This window comes from Sander lucioperca, chromosome 5 (assembly GCF_008315115.2).
Source record: "Sander lucioperca isolate FBNREF2018 chromosome 5, SLUC_FBN_1.2, whole genome shotgun sequence".
Taxonomy (NCBI): Eukaryota; Metazoa; Chordata; class Actinopteri; order Perciformes; family Percidae; genus Sander; species Sander lucioperca.
Genome location: NC_050177.1, coordinates 26,437,655 through 26,459,392, shown reverse-complemented (window position 1 = coordinate 26,459,392; position 21,738 = coordinate 26,437,655). Strand labels below are relative to the sequence as shown.

Below are 21,738 nucleotides of genomic sequence, written 5' to 3'. Positions count from 1 at the left end.
AATATTGTAGATACAACAGAGATTATAATAACAGCAACAGCAGACTACTGTGATTTAGTTGAAAGGGTCTAATGTATAATGCATGCTGGCCTATATGGTAAGAGCCTGTAAAACTGGTGACCTACCTAGTTATTAAGGAGACAATCCTGTCATCATCATAATGCCACTCGTTTGACCCACACACCAACAAGATTTGAGAAGTTATAAGACAAATCAAGAAGCAAGCTTGTCAGTTAAATATGACTATTTCTGTCGAAAGACGTGGTCATTTTGAATGAACAATAGCAAGGCTGCAGATCTACCAACACTTGCTGAATTATTGCCAACATTGTTTGCAAAATATGAATAAGAATTGGTTTCACTAGCTTCTTGACATTTTGCTCACAAGCAATTAAACATGATGACAAATATGTGCAGGTTCTGCTGAATGTCCTTAACACAGGTGTGAGGAATACATACAAAACAGACCTCCTCTTATTTCTTGCAGATATACTGTAGAAGAGAGAGATCGAAACGGGCATGATTTCCCAAGGAGATGTCGAGGAAAGACATGCTGCCCTTTTAAATATGACTCTTAGCTGTTACACAGTGTTAACTGCATCTAGAAGCCCTGTGGATAAGCCACGCTTCTCTTTCTTTCCTGGGCATGATTTCTCTTTCTCCTGCTATATATTCCTGCTAGTCCTTGCCCCTGCTCCGTCCTTCCTTTTCTTTAGTTTCTCTTTCTCTCCATCTTCACCTGTCTTTTATTCTTGCCTGTCTCTCTCTTTGCTCTACTCTCTGTCTCTTCAATTACTTTTCTCTCTCTTTCTCCATAGTGTCAGATAGATTATTCCGCCAGTGAGCACACTGCAGCCCTGTTTTATTTATAGCACAAGGCTCTCCTAGATCTGCATAATACATGCAGTCTACATCCACACACACACACACACACACACACACACACACACACACACACACACAGACACACACACACACACACACACACACAGTGCTTCTGATTGTCTGTTTCTCAAAAATACTGACATACATACATACATATAAACACACATGCAAACATATATGCACATATGCAGCCTACAACCCACAGGGTCCAAGTACCAGATACACCCATCCCTTGAAACACAACTTGGTGTGATCTAGTTAGTATGAACTACTGATTGACTGACTCAGAACACACACACACACACACCTTTGCCTACCATATGCCTAACATCTGCACACGCTGCCACACCAATACAGCAGCATTCATGGTGTCATGGGAGTTAAAGAAACAGTCAGGTGAGTACACCAACTCAAAAGCTCGAATTACAAATGGATCTCCCACAGAAAAAAATGATTTGATATATTTTGAATAGTTTTGGTCATAATTTCTGAAAGCAATTAACCCAAGGTAATTCCTGAGCATTGGGAATACAGCAATATTGCTACAATAGTAAAACAGGGCAATAATTTCACCTTTTCACCACTTTCAGAGATCTCAGCAATTATTTTGATGAGTATAATGTTATTACTAATGATAAGAATGACAGCGAAGACTGCAAAAATAACATTCCTGTTACAAAGGAGAAAATGACGTGGAAAAAAAAGATTGGTAGGGTAATAATTTGTTACAAGCCAGTTTGCTACAAGCAATATGACCAGCAATGCAGATTGTGCAACTGGGCCTTGCAACTTAACATTCATATGATAAATGGCTAGGTGCACTTTTACTTCACAAGCACCAGCTAGAATAATGCCTATTTAGGTAAACCTTAAAAATCCCCCAAGTTCAAGCTAAGTCACTATGAAGTCTAGACTAAGTCAGTGTCCTGTGCACACTAATACCGTAAATGTTGGTTGCCCTGCATCGCAGCATCAGGACCAGCAACTCCATCACGCCATCCTCCAGGACTTCAAGATTGCCATTAATGTTCACAGTTTTTTTTTACTGTTGTGCTATTTTGTTTTTCTGTAACTGTTTCATTGTATTTTCCTGTTACACAATGAAGGTTGAAATTTCCATCTAACAACTGTTGTTGCTTTTTTAATCATGTCCAGTAGGTATAATTATACCAGGGTCTCACCACCTTACTCTCAGTGTCTGTCTATATTTCTCTGTCACTCTCATTTTCTGTCTTACTCTGCTGTAAACTCTCACACACACTGATGCACAGATCCAAACATACATGAACACACACACACGAACACACACACACACACACACATACACACATCCCTGGAGGCACTTGTGTTGGCCTAGTTGTGCGTCTCTGTTTAACTCAGCACTCTCCTCTCCTTCTGCCTGCATCTCTGTCATCACAGAACAGACATAGAGGAGGTGAGTGAACGAAGGAGAATGGAAGGGCAAAATGAACATAGTGGTTAGCAGGACCAGACAGAATGTGCGGATGCAAAATTCCGCAGATTTTTCTGCAGATTTTAAACAAATTTAAAAATATTAACACATCTCCACCCCAAGCAGAAAAACAGTCCCCTAAATTCAGTTTCATTCTGGATCACCGCTGAAAACTGTAAAACAAAACTGGTGGTTAGGAAAAAAAGCAACACAGAAAGAGGGGGAATGTGAGGAGAGATGGGAGACAAAGAAAATAAGGTGGGAAGGCTAAACGAAAAAGAAAAAACTATGAGGAATAATAGCAGCTATTTTTAGCTGGAAGGATAGAAGGAAAGAAAAACAGAAAAGAAAGATGAAGGCACAATGACTAACTCAATAAAAACAGTCACAAAGAAGCAAGAGTACAACAAGAAGGCACAATTGAACTTTAGGGAGGCAGAAAGCAGAGAAGGCATGTAAAATGTATTATTATTAAAGCAGATAAAACCCATGAAAAATGGTAAGAAAAGGCCAGTATGTTGTGTCCTAGTCAGTATGTAGTAGTGATTCTTCTTTGTAGCAGGTTGTTACACATTTACACTGAGCCCTTGTCCAAGGTCACTGCATTGTCGCCACACGGAGATAACATTTTTTTCAAGGTAGTTCTGCGCCAGTAACTCGGATTTTACGGAGCTGAAACCATGAAAAAACCTTATAATATTAATGTTTTGGGTAGCCTGGTTAAAATCATCAGCAAATGGATGAACTAGTAATCTACTCTGGGTTTTTGTTCCTTTAAAAGATAAATTTTAAGCGGAATTATCTCTCCCCTTTGACATCATTTTACAAAGTGTGACTAACTTTTTCCTGTGCATAACCACGAGATGCACATATAAGCAAATGCTATAGCAAATGCTATAATCAACTATAGTCACACACATATATGTGTAATACACACAATAAGGTGCTGAAGCGATCAGCATTTAGCTATTTCAATAATTGCCATTAGCAGGCAACATACTTTTTCCAACCTAGGCTAAAAAAATGTAATTGTCAGGAATCAAAGGCCAAACTTTTTTTTTCCTTTTTGAAATTATGATCTTTTCCATTTTCCTTTTTTTATACAGATTGTTCTGTGAAGAACAGCTTGTTCTTACATGCTTTCTAATATGGCAAGTATTTTTTCACCTAAATTTGAGAACCAGTAAAAATATTATTCAGATCAAACCAAACTATTATTGATTGCTGTCCCAAAGCTTTTTGACTTGCCATTGAGAATTTCCTTTCTGCCACCTGACTCCTAGTCACTGTGTGCATATTTGTGTATTTTGTGTTCATGGATGATGGAGGTTTGTATTATACTGCACAGGTTTATGTAAATGTTGTTATGTCTTATAATCGCAAAGGCCTGAGCAGCACACACTGTGATGTTCACATTCTACATTCTAAATGTCATCTAAATGTACGGATTCAGATTGCTATCGCCATAGGCAAGAAAGAGCTGAAGGTAGTTGAAAAGAAGAGAAGGAAGGGGAAAGGAGAAAAAACAGCTGAAAGGGCAAGAGGTGGAAATAGAGGCCGAAAGAGAATGGGAGAGGGAGATAGGAGAGAGACACAAGGAGAACGAGCAGACTGGATTTGAGGTACGAGAGAGAAAGATGGAAAGAAGGATATAGCAGGAGGTGGAATGGACAGCTAATGGATTGTCCTTTGTGAGCAGACTCTGGCATGTCAACACACTCTTATTTGCATGAACAAGCACTGAGCAGCAAAGAGTAAATGAGTCAGCCTCTCTCATCCCACTCTCTCTATCTCTATATCTCTCTCTCTCTCTCACACACACACACACACACACACACACACACACACACACGCATACACGCACACCCACACACGCGCACACGCACGCACACACGCACGCACGCACGCACGCACACACGCACGCACGCACACACACACACACACACACACACACACACACACACACACACACACACACACACACACACACACACACACACACAATGCTCTTATCTTGTCAGACCCTGGCTATATTGTGCTGTACTCTTACATCCCACTCTCACAGTCAAACAAACGCACACACTAACACACAGCTAGAAAAACACTACATTACAAAAACAACACACATTTGCACGGGATGTGCTTGTACCTTGCCGTTTTAGATGAAAGTCAGTTGATGCTTTAAAATGAAGATGTCTTATTACAAACAAATGTACTTTATACATAGTATTGTGAAATAAGCAGGTATCCTATTGCAGTATCTATGCAAGTAATGGAAATAAAATAAAAACTGACAATGTTTAAATGCAACTGGGCACATTTAAATGAAACCCTTTAGTCAGAATACAGTGACATAATCTGTCTGCACCAAATAGAAAATTGGATCTACATGAAAAACAGACAGATTTTAAAAATCCAGTTCACTTTATGTGAAACAGAAATAGCATCAAACAGCTTTGATGCATATATTTCTCTCACACACAAGAAAAGTGGTCATGTAGTTTGCACAGCCCAATAACTAACTAAGCAGTACAGTACAACAGTAATGGGAACAATGCTAGCCACAGGACAGGTGCTACAGGATGCACATTCAGCGGCAGAGTGTCGCAGCAAAGCTGACTGTGCTCTAGCAGGCACGGTAGTGAGGCGCTCTAGCAAAGTGGGACTGCAGCAGCTTGGGCTTGTAACCAGCAAACACACACTTTCTTGGCTTTACGCTGTTCAGCGGGCTGTTGGAAAGCTCAAGGGAATTTAAAGGTCGCTGGAAATGCTCAGCGCTGTGCTTGTGTTTTCAAAGAAAAAAGCTTGATCCTAAGCAAAGCTAGAGACTTATCTACATGAGTCAATACTATTCATACTGCTTCTTATTCACATGTAATGTTAGTAAAGGTCCTCCAGAAATAAGTCTCCAGTCTCCAAAAATCTAAGTTAGACGAGTAGCATCTTAAATATCTTAAACATATATTGTAAATGGCAGAGTTATTAGGTTACTGATAATGGATGGTGCACGGACTATCCATTCCTGATTTGTGATTACTGTAATCAAAGTCCCTCCGATAACTTGTAGCCTACTGGCTTAATGATGAAAACCCCAAAACCACCTCAACGTCTAATAATGAGGGATTCTTTAGCAACCAATGCTCTTAACTATCTAACAGACCATGGAGAGTTATGTCCATTAGTAGTGGACATCTCACAGGGAAAGTGCACACTGATCGTCTTTGTAAATGCAATGTTGTTGTTTCAGTTGTCTCCGACATTGACAACATTGACCAATGTTGAAGTAAGCATAACTCAAGAGGACTTTTGTGACATAGTAGAAAGGAATTTCATTTTTTTTTCTCCGCATGATCACTTTAAATCCAACTGAAGTGGTAAATCTGAGAGAGTAGATTAAAAAAAGAAAAGTGCATTCTACAGACATTCTATTCTTTATCTTTGTTTCCACAATCAAACTAAAATATCTTTGTCATGTTTATTACTTGTGTTTTCTCATTGTCTCTATGGCTCTTTTTCCTCCTTTTTATTTTCATTCACCCTGTTTTGTAAATTTATTAAGAGTAGACCGAGACAAAGAGGGCAGTCATTTTCAAAGCACTCTCCCCTGAACAAACAAACCATCGCAGCAGTGATTTATCTAGAAACAGATCAAAGGTGGTGCTAATGTCAAGATTGTCTTTGTACTCAGACACGCAGGTGCAGATATGCACAAACAAACAAACCTCATTCAGCAACCCCTACAACAGCAGTTTTTGTAAATATCTGAAATTGCATTTTTACTAGCCATAATACGAATTGTTGGTATCCGTAATGACATTTTTACTGGTCAGAATGTATTTTGGATGGTCAAAATTACAATATAGATATCTGGAATGTTTGTTTCATTTTGGATATCTGACATTAGAGTTTTGACTAGTAATAATTATATTGCAGATATCTGGATTGTTCATTCTGGATAGGAAGAATGACGTTGTGGATATCTGAAATTGAAAGCCCCATACACATATGGGAAATGTGACGTAATTTGTACTAGTAAGAATGACGTTGTGGATATCTGAAATGACAATTGTAGATAGGAAGAATGTCATTGTGCATATCTGAATTGTTCTCTTTGTCTAGGAAGAGTTGAATTATGGATATCTGCAATACATATCCAGTCTAGCTATGAAATGTTAAAATGGCTTGCCATAGAAGCATTTTTTAAATAACAAGTATGACATTGCAAACATCTTGATGGTTCCTTGAGCAAATACTCCTTTGCCTTCACAAAACTTTTTTGTCCTCAATCTCCCCTTTTTAACTAGCCTATTACATTGGGTACAAATGTCATAGCAAAGAGCAGGGTTTGTGTATGAATATTTAAAACATGGCATTTTGCCAACAACTGCTAAAACTCAGCTGTAGCTTAGACAACTACTGGTTTAGCTCTACACATGGAGCTCAGCGAAAATTCTGGCAGGAAGACTTCTAAACTTAATCACATTTCTCTCTCTTCTAAAACTGAACAGCTGTTAGAGACGCTCACTTTTATCTAACCAATCAGAAGAGGCCTTGAATTTCTCAAGCCAATCACAGCACGACACCCCTGTTTTAAACCTGTCTCTCTCTCTGCTGCTCAGTTGTCATTTGAGGCTAAGAACATAACCCTCCTCCTCCCCTTGTTCCTCCGGTCTTCATCCTCCACGGCTCCTGGTTCCTCCTCCGACCAGACTGCGTCAGCTCCTCGGTTCGATATTCGGGTTCCTCACACCGCCATCAGTGTCTAGACTCCATTGGGGGATCAGCTTCTGGCCTTCTAACCCCCTAATTATATATCATTTGATAATGATGGAGTCTAATCTCCAAAGACTGTACATGTCATATCATGCATTTGTACAATAAATCTTTGCATATCTGCAACAAAGTCTCTCCTGATTGAAATACTGTTTACTTAGACTTAGAGGACCATAAAAAAGCACTAACTCATCCTAACCAGAATTTTGACATGACCCAAAGAGTCTGGGAGGTTTTGGATGTTTACAGCATTGGCATCACTACTGTGTAGGCAGGTGTTGTGATTCATGGATTCTCTGTCTTATTCTTCCTGTTATTTTTAAGTAAAAAGAAAATATCGGCATCAAAGTAAATCTACATCCACAGCTTAGCCCAAACCAAAAGTGCCCACACTTCACCATCCACCATCAAGCAGATAAGAATAAATCAGTGATTCTGGGTTTTGTTATGTTATCAGATCAATTTAGTATCTTTTTGAGTAGTGAGCTGATAGAGAAAATACTGACACGTGATATGATGGGGGCGTGTTTGTGTGCTGATATAACCCAGATTCACTGGTGTGTCGGGGAATGCCATTTGGAGAAGATTGCTTCCGGCTGGAGGCAGTCGAAAAGGAGCCTCAAGCGAACGGCTGCAGACACTGAAAAACATTATTGTTTCCCACAACCCAAACTTTTGTAAATACACCTTTTAAAAACCTGAACTACAGAAGAGCGGGGGTGGCCCGGCAAGGGCGCCGATGGAGCGCAGCCGACGCACCGGAGTGATCCCCGAGGCAACAGCCATCTTACAACCACAAACCATGCAGAGTCTGAGGTGAGTCAGTAACACAGAACAAACCCGTCTAGAAGTAGTAAAGATATACACTCATCCAGACCAGTTAAGTTTCATTCTCACATTAAATGCAACACTTAGGGAAAGCGAGACAGGGGGATTAATGGTACCAACTAGGTTAACCTTTAGTAGCTGTGTTTAGTTATTCAACGAGCGCAGGTTAGCTTAGCCTTTGTAACAGTTTGTTCAAACAACTCAGCACTTAAGCATGCCATGATGAAACTACGTTTGCATACATTTACTGTAAACTAAACTCTGATGCATTATGCTAAAACATGCTGTGCGTTGAAAAACAACATAAAATCTAGTCTAGTCAGTGTAACAGGCTAATGTGTGTGTCAAAACCTGCTCCTCTTCTGTTTGGAGACTGTGGTGATGATGCACTGGTTAGAGGAGAGCTTTTGACAGTTCAACCTGTGTCCACTCCTCTGTGTACTGACCACAGTGCTCACACCAAGCAGAGAGACAGAGGGAGATGCGATTTGACCTTTTCAGTACGTCTTTGGATGTCTCTTGCACAGTCCACGTCCCTGGGCGATGAGAGGAAAGAACTCTAACTGAAAATCCACTACAGCCCACGCAAATACACACATACACACACACACACACACACACACACTGCAGCACAAGGGACTGCTCTTTTGTGGCCTCTTTACCTTGGCCTGTGGCCCTCTCTCGCTGCCCTTTCTAGTGAAAATGTCAGCCCATCCTTCTCTTTCTCTCTCCCTTTGTTCTGCTTCTCTACCCAGGTGAAAATTTAAGAAAACAACGTCCGCCCACCCTGCTCCACAAACACATACTGCAACACAAATCTTTCAAACAGTTGATGGTGTTTGGAGCTTGGAGGCAGTGTCTAACTTAACTTCAGCAGTGATTACCAGTGACACACAAAAGGGAATAGAAAAGGCAGCTGCATGCCTCAGCTTCACTATGCATTTACAGACACTCAAATGTAAACTACATTTCCTCTGATCCCCAAACAACCTACAGAAACTGAGATACTGTCCCATCATAATCTGTAAAAGTTTACTAGCAGTTACAGTAGAATACATATTTGTAAGTGACCCGATCTGTGCGACCAGTAACACACCAGAAAAAGCAGAGTAAGGTCTGTCTTATCAGGGAGCTCTATAGGAGAAAGGGGAAGACTCAGGAAAGAGAAAGTATTCTTGTGCAACTGTTGTCGCATTTCCATTTTTGACAGCTATAAACCCTTTTTAAATTAATTTACTGTCTGAATGCATAAAATGGAGAAAATGAAAATGGGAATATGTGAGAGGCAAAACAAGAAAGCATTGTGAGAAAAAAATAGAAGTTGGTAAGCAGCAGAGAAGGGGAGATAATGATAATGAATTCATGAGAAACAATGACAGAGAGTAGACAGCTAGAGAGGAGACGTATTGTACTGGTCCTTAAGGCATGTCTGTGAAGAGGGGAAACCTACAGCTACTCTTGAGGGACTGTAAGCATTGTAGTGCGTTATTATGTGCATTCCATGTATGAAGGATCTGTGAACCTCCGTAGTTGTGTTTGGTTGTCATCTGTTGAGATTAATGCACTAAACCTTGGGATTGGTGACATACTGACTACCTCTAATTATATTATCAAACTATTTCAAAAAATATGATAAAAGGAGAGCTGCAACGATTAGTCGATTGATTCATTAGTCGTTTGACAGAACATGAATTAGCAACTATTGTGATCAAATTGAATAAACGTTTCGGTAATTTTTCAAGCAAAAATGCCAAACATTTGCTGGTTCCAGATTCTCAAATGTGAGAATATTGTGCTTTTCTTTGTCTTGCATAATAATAAACTGAATATCTTTGGGTTTTGGACTGTTAATCATATAAAACAAGACATGTGAAGACATCATCTTGGGCTGTGGGAAATTGGAAATTCGAATTTTTCACTATTTTCGGACTTTTCATAGACAAAATAATTAGTCGAATAATTAAGAAAATAATGAGCAGATTAATCAACCCAAAATAAAAGTTAAGCAGGAGTCCTTACACCCAGGCCATACAGCACGTTTAAATACACAACCCGGTCTCACGCTAGTTCGTAAATAGTCACGTTATTTTTATTTATTGATTCGTGTACAGGTCACGATTTTCTCGTTTACCATTTCACGAACTGCCATGACACTGGGCTGCTCTGGGTGACGCAACAACGGGGAAATTAAACGCCACAACGGGGAAATTAAACGATACACACCGGCGACAACAACAGGACGGACCGCCACACGCGGCCACAACGGGGAAATTAAATGCCACACGCCGGCAACTACAACGGGACGGACCACCACACAGGGACGCGACCACCTCGCCCTATGTAATCCTGAACATAAGACATTCTTTATGGCATTGACATGACATGGCATATATTGAAGCTGCAGAACACCCCAATCATCTTGCATCTTGTAGCATAATTTGCTAAATTGTATCAGGGTTGTTTAGAAATGTATTTTAACAGGTTTGTGTGCCAGGTGAGTGTGCTAGCTGTCTGTGGGCTCTATTTATGTTCCAGGGCAAAGCCTAGTACTAATAGCGCTATGACAGGAAAAGATGACATGACAGGACTTTTAACTGCACCATTTGTCTTTGGCTGCAGATCTGTGGTGCTGTTTATTCATAACTTGTCACTCTGTATGCTACATAAAACAATATAATTTTCCTATTCGGAGAAGCCATCTCTCTATTCGGTAAGCCATTTTCGCACCACTTTATGAATTGTCACAGATATTTAAAAGTTAGGACAATTAAAGTAACTCGATAAAAGGGATAATGATTTACCTCCATACCATGTCATTATTATACCATTTATATACAGCCACCTTTTTGCTCAAAGTGTTGCTTTGCCTACATGAGAAAAAAGAGCAGGTATGCTTAGAAATGCCCAAACAGTATGTGATTAATTGGTACAAATTTGCAACCAAAAACTTTTAGAAAATAGTTTATCCCTTTCCTTTGTGGTGGGTCAAAGGGTATAGATCTGCTCTCATTGGGGCCCAATATGCGCCAGTACTTTCAAAACAAATATACTACTATTTTTGAGCGTGCTACTTAAGACATACTTATCTCATCAACCCATACACAAACATACAGACACACACACACACACACACACACACACACACACACACTAGGGATGTCACGGGAACGGTACTTCGGTACCAACTCGGTACCAAAACGTGCCGGTACTCATTTTTCCACACAACCGTAGGTACCGGGGGATGCAATCCTTCCGGACCTGACAGGGGCAGTATATACGCCTAATATTAAAAATGTTCTAGACTGCCGCTAAATGCTGAAGAACACCGACCAGCACGGAAAAACAGCAAATAGCCCCTCATCTCCCTGTACGGCTCGACCGCATTCAGCTTCTGGCTTTACCGTACATCTACGGCGGCGGCTTTCACGACTTCACCTGGAACTCCCAAACCGCAAGTGAGTCTATTTCTCTCTGCCATTGTCTATCACAACCTAACGTGTGCTCTGATAGCGCTTGTTTTAACAGACCTCTATAACATCAGTTAACTTTAACCAGCCCGGTTCTTTGTAAAAAAACAACGGCAGAGAGAAACAGACGTAACTACTGTAAACATGCTTGCTGTCTGGGAGTTCCGGGTGAACTCATGAAAGACGGTACCGTACGCTGGCTGTGTGGTGATGGCGGGCTTCAAAGCAACGGGCTGTGGGGTCCAGAAGACTGACGTTTTCATTTTTGTAAATCACGCTCTCCTTGCCCCCTCCACTCCACACCATAACAGAAAGTTGAAACTAAAAGAAAACACTGAAAGAAGAGTGACATGATGCTGCCCCCCCCCCATGTTTAAATAAAGGAATTCATGTTTAAGTATTATTATTATTTTCTTCCTTCTTTTTTTTACACACACCGTGGTATCGACTGTAGTATCGAGTATTGTGTACTTTTGTTGGTATCGGTACCGAATACTAGATGTTTAGTATCGTGACACACACACACACACACACCACTGTGGCTAGACTGATCCACCTCCTCTGTCAGTTCTATTTAGCATCAGGTTGTTTGGTGCTGACACTGGCAGCCTGCGGAGACCATCCAATCAATAAAGAACTGCATCTAGCATAGAACTGAGATTGATTAATTGATTCTGGCAAATTGGAACCAATTCAAACCTCATCCGTGCCATGCAGAAACATTGCAGGCTTGCGGGTGTGGTGCAACGATGTGGGTGGTGTAGGTGGTGTAGGTGGTGATGGCGCAGTGGATATGACACATGCCTTTGATGTGGGTGACCCACGTTCAAATCCCACTACAATACATCAACCAATGTGTCCCTGAGCAAGACACTTAACCGCTAGTTGCTCCAGAGGAGTGTGACCTCTGACATATATAGCAATTGTAAGTCGCTTTGGATAAAAGCGTCAGCTAAATGACATGTAATGTAATGTAACGAGGTGAGATTGCATTCTGTATAGACGGAGTGCCATCAACCATCTGATTTCTTTTTACTTCTTTTCTTTTAAGATGGTAGAGCCAAACTAAAATATAAGGCAACAACAGTTCTACTGTCCCTACGACTAAGAACTAGAGCAAATCATTAATATTTTCAACTTTACCAAACTGAGAGACTCTGTCTTTACATACATCCTCCTGGGGAGAACACTCTGGAAACCTGTGTGTTGGGATCCAATGGAAACATATTTAACAAACTGGAAATTGAATCAATTGTGGCACTCTCATTTGATAACATGACAGCACAGAGATCGTGATTTTTGTACTAATTTCCCAGTACAGAAAGTTTTGTACTTGACCGGGACATAGAGTGAGTACATCACATATAAACAAGAGTGCAGTTATAAACCATAAAATTAGTGGATTTTATCATGAAGCTTACTGTAGCACTGTAAATGACATGTTTATGACTCAGATGGTATGGATGGTGATACATTATCTTTTTATTACTACCAACAATTCCATGAAAAGACACCCAACATTCAACAGTCCTACCAAAGTCTGATACCAGTGTTAAGTATCTATGCCTGTAGACTTTTATTGTCCAAAAATAATTAAAAATAAATAAACACATAAATGAGCATCATATCACATCATTTGGTGATATACTTAATTACAATGAACATAGCCAGTGTAAACACTGAACAGTGTAAACACTGAACCATCTGCCTGACATGGAGCTACTCTCCAGTAATCAAAAATGGAATTTCTGGAGCTCCAGTATCATCTGTGGCTACACAGACTAGAATAAATGTATTGCTGGTTTTGGTCTCTTCAGGGGATTTGTTGATACATAGAAAAGATAGCATACCAGCAGCCTGATCATTTAAAATTTGAAACTAGATTTCAGTTTACCAAGCAGTTACTAAAACTGAAATAATTCTCTATAAAATGTGGTGAAAAGTAGGATTTGAGCAGTGTATTCTGTTATGTATGATATCTTTACCTTCTCCTTGGTGCCAGATTGTGAGATATCAGGCCTGGTACGGATGGTAAATGGGGATGCAAGCCTCATCAGTATGCCCTGGAACGAGGGCTCCATCTTGGGTGAAACAATTTCAAAACAGTCCTTGAATGAGAGGCTCCGATGAGGCTCAATGCGAGCCTGTCTCCTCAATCCTTCTCCAAGCTGCAGTAGCTCCATGCGAGGCCCCAGGACAAGGTGAAATGGAAAGGCACGGCAAAACGTGGCCAGGCCAATGCACAGATCACTGGGGTTGGTGGAGAGTGAGAGGAGGGGGCGTTTAGTGCTCACAGAGGCAGCATTTGGGAGGGAGGAGAGGGAAGAAGGGCATATCTCCTGGATTTGGAAGGACAAGCAAACTGTGGGAACAGAGGTTGGGAAAGGAGAGGGAGGAGACGGGGACGAGGAGGGTGAGACGGTGGGGGACGCAGTCGGGGTGGGGGTTGTGGAGTCACCATCTGTTTGTTTGGTGTCTTTATTGGGCAATAAGGGAGTTAGCGGTGGTACTTCTTCCACCTCAACTTCTAAATGAAAGATCCGCCTGGCAACAGCTCTGATCAACCCTGGCATGACCAATCCAACCACAGGGGCAGGGTTGAAACAGTGAAGAAGCAACACCTTCCCTCTTCCATCTTCTTGCTCTCCAACTTTGTCCAATTTTCTTCTCCCTTTCTCCTCCTCGTAGAGATCCTTGCACTGGAAAGAGGGGCTCTCAGATGAGGCACGGCGCCCCGTGGAAGTGCGAATGTGTTCTAAAATGGCATCAAAGCCATTGAAGAAGTCCTGGAGGTTGCCGCCTACAGCTCGAAGCACTCGTTCATTTTCTTCAAAGCAGAGGCCAAAGAACTCCTCTCCGAAATGCTCTCGCAGCTCACAGAATGGTACTCCTGAGAGAGAGAGGATACAAAACACCAATGTCAGCGATGCAGAATAGCACTCTATTGAGAATACACACAAATTATCAACGTCATGGACTCAATCAAATACCACACAAAAAAACCTACATATAAATATTAGGAATATGATTGAGAAGACATGTCATTAAGGATTAATTAGACTTGCATCTTGGTACACTGTAGTTCAGTATTATTTCTAAATGCAGAAATATGCACCTGAACACTGCATACTTGTACAATAATAAGTATAATAATTTTATGTTACAGCTGTCTTTTACACAAAACCTGTTAACTTGTTAAACTCTGCTCCATGATAAGTTTTTTTTGTTAAGATCAATTTTTTATTGGTTTTATATTTTTAAACATACAGAACAGACAAAAACAATTGAACAAGAACAACCCTCTCCCACCCCCCACCCTCTGCGGTCTCAAGGAAAACAAAAACAAACAAATAAACAAAAACAGAAATCACACCTTGCCTAGTCACTTTCCTCTAATTCTTGTGATGCTGAGGTCATTAGGACTGATACTTGTGCTGCTGCGTTTTTCCATAGGTCTATAGTCGATGATTTGGCTTTGTTAATCCTTGCTGTAGAGAGCTCAAGCATAACTATGTCTAGAAAATATGTCAACTACTGTTTTATACAAAGCGAGTAGGGGGGGGCAGCGCTGAGCTATCATTTTCTTGGTCGCGGTTGATCCGGCTAGCTAAATTTTCTTCTGTCTCCCAAGTAGGTGTAATTTAGAGTCATCATTAAGTAACAAAACAATCGGGTCAGTAGGAATTCGACATCCTATCACATCAGATATTATTGATGTTGTTTTTTTCCAAAACTCATGCACCTGTTCACACTCCCAGACCATATGTAGGAAAGTTCCAGTTTATTCAGGTTGGCAGAACGTGCAATAGGGAGTAGGAATGACTTTAGAGACATATCTCTTCTGAGGAGTCCAATATGTCCTATGGCATATGTTGAAGTGGATCTGCTGGTGATTTGTGTTCTTGAAACAGTGGGAAATGTCCCAATCTGTCTCCCAATTAATTACGTTCCCCTCCGGGCTCAGCTCTCACTCCCATTTCTTTACTATTGGGAGTTCTCCTACGGATACTTGCATCAGTTTAGCATAAATCCTGGACACTAATCCTCTCACAGGAGAATCAACAAGCCATTTAATGATTGGGTGCATCTCAAGACTGTTTCCCCATGGTACTACATAACATTTTAGGGCTGATCTTAAGCGAAGATAAATGAAGAAGGATGTCCTAGGGACCTCAAAGCTAGCTCTCAGTTCTTCAAAACTTAACATACCTTCATCATTGAATAGCTGGTCTAGAGTATAAATACCTATGTCACTCCACTGGTTATAAACAAAAGGTTTGTTAGAAGACATTAAGTGTATGTTGTGCCAAATTGGGGTGTTCAAATGCCACTTATTGGTGTAGCGTAGTTGCTCCTCCACCTGTTTAAGTTGGTCAATGTGTTGGTGATAATAGGACCATAGGCTAGCATACACTTTTTTGGACACATACCTGTAAAGGCAGTCTTAGACTTCCAGTGAGGTTTTGCTCTATTTCTGTCCATGGGACTGTAGATGAGGGGTCCATCCACACTCTGAGGGCCCGTAGCTGAAAGGCTCTGTGGTACACTTTAAGGTTGGGGAGGGCCAGGCCTCCCATGTTTGTGGTACGTTGCAGGGTAGAGTATTTTAGCCTAGGTTGTTTATTATTCCAAATATACTGCTGAATTACGGTATCAAGTTTCTTCCAGAAATTTATTGGTGGGGGTAATGGGATCATTGTACTTAAGAAATTCACACGAGGAACTATGTTCATTTTAATAACAGCAATCCTGGACCATAGCGATTCCGTCAGTGCAGACCAATTGGCCAGATCCCTTTGAACACTACTTAGTATAGTTTCATAGTTGTCCTGGACAACTCGCTGTAGCGATGCGTGAATGGTGATGCCCAAATATGTAATTTTGCTTTGGGTTGGTATTGTATCACTAATAGCTGATGTCACCTGTCTGTTGTTCAACAGAAGATTAGATTTATTCCAATTGATTTTATAGCCGGAGATTGAGCCAAATTCGTGATCTTAAGAATATTTGGAACAGAGTCCTCAAGGTCAGATATGTACAGCAAGGGTTAGGAAAGTGGCCGTGATATCTTTAGGATACCTCAGTCCGTGCGGATGCTGTTGATAGCAGCTCTGGACTCGCTTTGTTTTAATTTCAGAGCTAGCAATTGGCTTGGTTAACAACCATTAAAATAGTAATTTTACCTCACTCTGTGCATTATGAATTCTGCTCTCCTTTTTAACAAATCATTTAGCTCTGCTCGATTTGTGACTAAAAGAGTATGTGTAGATTTAGAAAAGCACGTCTTTAGAGACTGCTCTAACGATTTACAATGTTCTTCCAACTCCGCAATCCTTGCCTCTCTCTTTTTCTTCAAATTTGCCGCAAAGGAAGATGTGAAATCTCTAATAAATCCTTTAGTGGCTTGCCAGATGTACGCCAGGTCTGAAACTGAGTCAGTATTGATTGATATAAACTCCGCCAGTTTGGCTCTAAACTCTGTATCAAAATCTGTGTTTTGGAGAAGGGAATTATTAAATTGTCACCTTCTAGATCTTTCTCCTAACATATCACAATGGAACGTGGTTATCAGCGCATTGTGATCAGACAGGATTGCTGGTTCTATTGCTATCGTGAGGAACATTGCCTTAAGCTCACTGGAGCACAAAAAATAATCAATGCGGGAGTGGGTGAGGTGACGTGTGGAAAAAAAGGTGTAATCCTTGCTAGTAGGATTGTGCATCCTCCATATATCTGTAAGATGGTGGGATTCCACAACTGCATTGAACATGTCCGATATGGTTTTGGTGTCGTCACTAGATGAAGCAGCAACTTTTACGTAAATGTGATTCTTGAATAAGCGCCATGTCTATGTTCTTCCTTCTTAAATAGTCCAGGAATCCCATGATATGTTTTGACCAAGATTTAAATTCAGTAAAAATAATTTTAAGCATATCAACCACAGAAGTGGTTCAATGTAATCAAACATCAAAGCCTTGCTAAAATAATGAATATTAATAAGATAAAATAATCATGTTACATGCCTACTAACGGAATAATCTAAATGAAATAGGATTAAAGGATTATAACAAAATGAAAACTGACATTTAATATAATTAAAACCTGACACCACAAAATAAAACAAAACCTGAAAAATCCAAACGTGCAATAAATAAACAAAATTTGGAAAGCATTAATGACTTAAAAAGACACAACTATACAAACTTGCGTAAAGAAAACTGCTAACAATATACTGCAAGAAGTGACACGGATTCTTAAGACACAATTAAAAAAAGGTTGTTAAAAATACCTTTCAAATTAGCAATAATAGACAGATAATATAGCCTATTCCCACTTAAATTGAGCCACACATGAAACATTGACTCTGGCATGCACAAACACCACAGAGGATATTTGGTTACTTTCGTGGCTAGGAGTGCAATGCAAGTGTGTAGGCACAGTGACCCCAGTTACCGTAGTAACTAAAATGCCACACCTAGTAAAAACCTCACTGTATCTCAGAAAAGTCACTTCACCAGCTCAAAGACACATGGCAGGCATTTTATCAAAATATTGGGGTATAGAAGGTGCTGATCCTTAAGGTGAGTTTTCTTTACAGGATGGCTAGACCAGGCCCGCAGGAAGTGTGCTGGGCTTTGAAACAAATTGAACCTAGTGGCCAAACTCCCGGCCCGCCACATGATGCCATCTGGCCCAAAAAGACATTTTGCCATAGACTTACGTGGCAAAAGAGACGTCATCAGTGGATACAATATTTTGAGCATCACAACCACTGAAATGACTCATTTTACTATCCAAATTTGATCGATTTGATCCAATAAGATTAGTCTACAAGAGCTGCACAATTAAATCATTTTATCCCCATTCAAGTTAGCGGAGCGCTAAACCGGAAGTAGCCTGCACGGCCAATGTAGGTCTCTAGTGCGCTTGCTCTATGGGCCGCACAGTGCTGAAGCAGTGCTCATCCGGGCTCCAGGATGGCTTCATGCTCCACTGAGCAACTCTTATAGGAAGGAACAGGGCTCTGCCTTGAACGCTGTATCCAGTTTTTATAATACATCCCTTCGCTGGACTCAATCTTTAGGTTGCTTAGTCTAATTCAGTCAGTTGAGGTGGTTTATTGGCAGGAAGGCCTCCAGGATGCCTCCCTGTGGATGTATTCCAGGCACATCCAACTGGGAGGAGATCCCTGGGCAGATCCAGAACATGATGCAGGGATTATATGTCCCATCTGGCCAGGGAACACCTCGGAATCCCAGGGGAAGAGCAGGAAGACGTGGCTGTGAAGAAGGATTTCTAGGCTACTTGTTAGCCTGCTGCCACCATGACTCACATCCAGATAAGCGGGATAAAATGGATGGATAAATGGATAAACTGCAACAAGTGAGCTCTGCTTTACTCACAGAATGCACATGGGGGGCTGTAAAGAGGGTGTACCAAGCTGCTGCCTTCTAAAACATGTGCTATAACTACACACAGATTGCAAGCACCATGGAAAGCTTAAAAGGAAAGTGATGGAGATATAAGAGGACAGAGAAGGAAGACTAGAAGGAGGTCAAATACTGTAAATTAGAGGCAGGAAGAGATCTTAAATGGTACAGAGGGAGGACAAAGCTGTTTTGAGTGACACGTGTGTGTGTGTGTGTGTGTGTGTGTGTGTGTGTGTGTGTGTGTGTGTGTGTGTGTGTGTGTGTGTGTGTGTATATATGTGTACCCCTAACCCTAACCCACACATGTATAAAGTCAACCCGTTCTCACTCTGAACTCGTAAAAAATACGGACGCTTGGGCAGTGGCTGTCAGCGTCAGATATGACGCAAAAAGCACCCTTCAGCGTGCGTGTAGAACGCACAGGGCAGAGCAGCAGCTAAGCTGCATTTGAAGATGATGTATTATTAAGAGCGACAATGGTAGCGAGTAGTATGAAAGCCCGAAATTCCACGTGGGAAGATAGGTTGGGGTGGTGGATGGGTCAAACAACGCAGGACTTTCACCCCGGAGACCAGGGTTTGTGTCCGGCATGTCACTTTTCCTAAACCCAACTGTTGCTTTCTTCTTTTCCTAAACTCAATTGTCCCGTTCTTGTCCTGCGTGTCACGGAAACTTACCTTGTATCCTTGTACCCAGGATCTTTTCCTTGACCTCGCTGCGTCAAAAAGGGACACCAATAGTACCGACCAAGTGCATTTAGATAAAGCACGTTGAGATATGACGCTAAAGGAGACTTTTAGCGTCAATAACTCCAAAGGCACCTGACCAAGCATCCGTATTTTACGCGATGGGAGTGAGAATGTGTTGATAAAGTTTTGCTGTCAAGCACACAATAATACAAACACATCTTACTTTACTTCACATACTTACCCAGTATGGTGGCCATGTACTGTAGGATTTGTAGGACATCTTCTTCTGAACCAGAATTTTCTAGAAATGGGCACTTCTCCTCTCTCTTCTCTCTTCGCCTCGCCTCACTGCCAACTTCCTGACACCTGTCAAAGACACAAACCAAAACACACTCAGGGTAAGCCACGATTAGCCATGAGATCAGCAAATAAGAAGAGCTAATAATCCAATTTAGTGCAAATAAGCTAATGAACCTCCATCTCATCCCCTTAAGATGTACCATGGATGACTTTTTGTGTGTTTTTGTGGCAAAAGCCATCAGACTGTAAAATACTTCACTACAAACGGTGTGGTCACTAGTTCTTTAGGATAATTTCTTCATGAGAAACTAGATCCTTAAAAAAAGTCTTTTCTGAATGTTTTTTGTCTGGAATTGCTGCTGAGACTTTCAAAAACTATTTCCAGTACAGTGGGCTCTTGTAACAAAATTCCATTCAATTGCATTTTGTTGGGGTTGTGGCAAAAATCTTAGAGACACTATCTGCATGGATAGATACCATTAAGGTCAGGTGAGAGTATACTGTATACATGTTTGTGATATGGTTGACCTCACACATTAATTAGCAAGTGTAGATTAATATGTGTTGGTCACTGAGCAGATTTACTGTAGCAGCTGAACAACAGAAAGGCAGGAATTGTCCCTAACGTCACCTCCACAGTGGTTGCAAAAAGTGATGCTCTTTCACTTCGCACACAGATTTGTTTCAGTTTGGGAATTACACTAGAGACCCTCTGGTCACAAGCTCCTTTTCTAACCTTTGTGCCACTACCACATGTACTGTCAAACGGATGGAATATTATTTGCTTTCAGGTTACTCTTTTGGATTCAAAATTATTGTCCAAGATATTCACATTATAAAATGTTCATGTTCACACATGCCTTAAACACACAGACCCTGTATAAAGTATAATTTCTGGGAATGCTTATAATCATTTAGTCCAAAGTCACTCAATCACACATTAAACCAGTGGTATAAAAATGATCAAGGATCAGTTCCATTAATCAAGCAGAGAAAAATTGAGTGACAAAATGTAAGGCCAAGGTGTGTGAAGGGGAGTGGACACGAGAGAAAAAGAAAAATCCAGACAGGTCCCAATCCGGTGTCTATATTTGTATTCAGTGTGTGCTTCATGGACAATGTTAGTACATGTTGTGCCTGGCTGAATCCTCTCTACTGAGTTTGACTGTTTTGACAGGGAGGGACAATGAGAGACAGGCAGAGACACGAGGTGAAGGACTGTCTATATATGTGTGTCTGTCTGTCTCTCTCTGGGTCTGTGTGACCAAAAAAGACAGAGAGGACGGGAGAATGAGAGGTAGCAGAGACAGTGAGAGGCTCACAGAGACTAAACAGACAGACAGACAAACAAGTGTGAAAAATAAAGGCAAATGGGAGAAAATGAGTAATAGGGACACTAAGACAAGACAGCAGGTAGACAGCAAGTGAGTGGCAGAGATTGATTAAAGAGGACCAGCAAGACAGAGCGATAAAGACAGTCTTACCTGATCTCTTGTTGTCTGTAGAATTGTAGAGTTCGCTGTAGAGCCTCCTGAACAGTCTGAGTCTGCAATAAGTGAACATATTAGACATTATAAGTGTGTGTGTGTGTGTGTGTGTGTGTGTGTGTGTGTGTGTGTGTGTGTGTGTGTGTGTGTATTTATTTATTTTTGCATGCATGCATGCATTCAAGTGACACTACTGCTCAGTAATTCCAAATAAAATGATTGAAACATATTACACACAAATTGATGGCTTCCTTTCTTGGTTTTGTAAATAGCTCACATCAAATTAGTGTTTAAAGCATAGATAAGGACACTTTTTAAGTAAATCATGGTTATGGATGCATGGTTATTGCTGTAATGGCCTGGGAGAGCATGACACACGGCTGTGCCCAGACTTCATGCATACCTGGACCTTCTGAGCAGACCATA

The 21,738-nt window shown here is 40.9% G+C and overlaps 1 protein-coding gene across 1 annotated transcript in view; it reads right to left on the bottom strand.

Annotated features, from left to right (window-relative positions):
• Positions 1 to 21,738, bottom strand: part of gucy1a2 (guanylate cyclase 1, soluble, alpha 2) — a 46,496-nt gene that overhangs the window by 14,604 nt on the left and 10,154 nt on the right. Inside the window, exons 2-4 of the mRNA XM_031297244.2 lie at positions 21,310 to 21,371; positions 19,767 to 19,891; positions 13,392 to 14,296 (exon numbers count right to left, since the gene is read on the bottom strand). Coding sequence (XP_031153104.2) covers positions 13,392 to 14,296; positions 19,767 to 19,891; positions 21,310 to 21,371 — 1,092 coding nt within the window. The remainder of the gene's footprint in view (positions 1 to 13,391; positions 14,297 to 19,766; positions 19,892 to 21,309; positions 21,372 to 21,738) is intronic.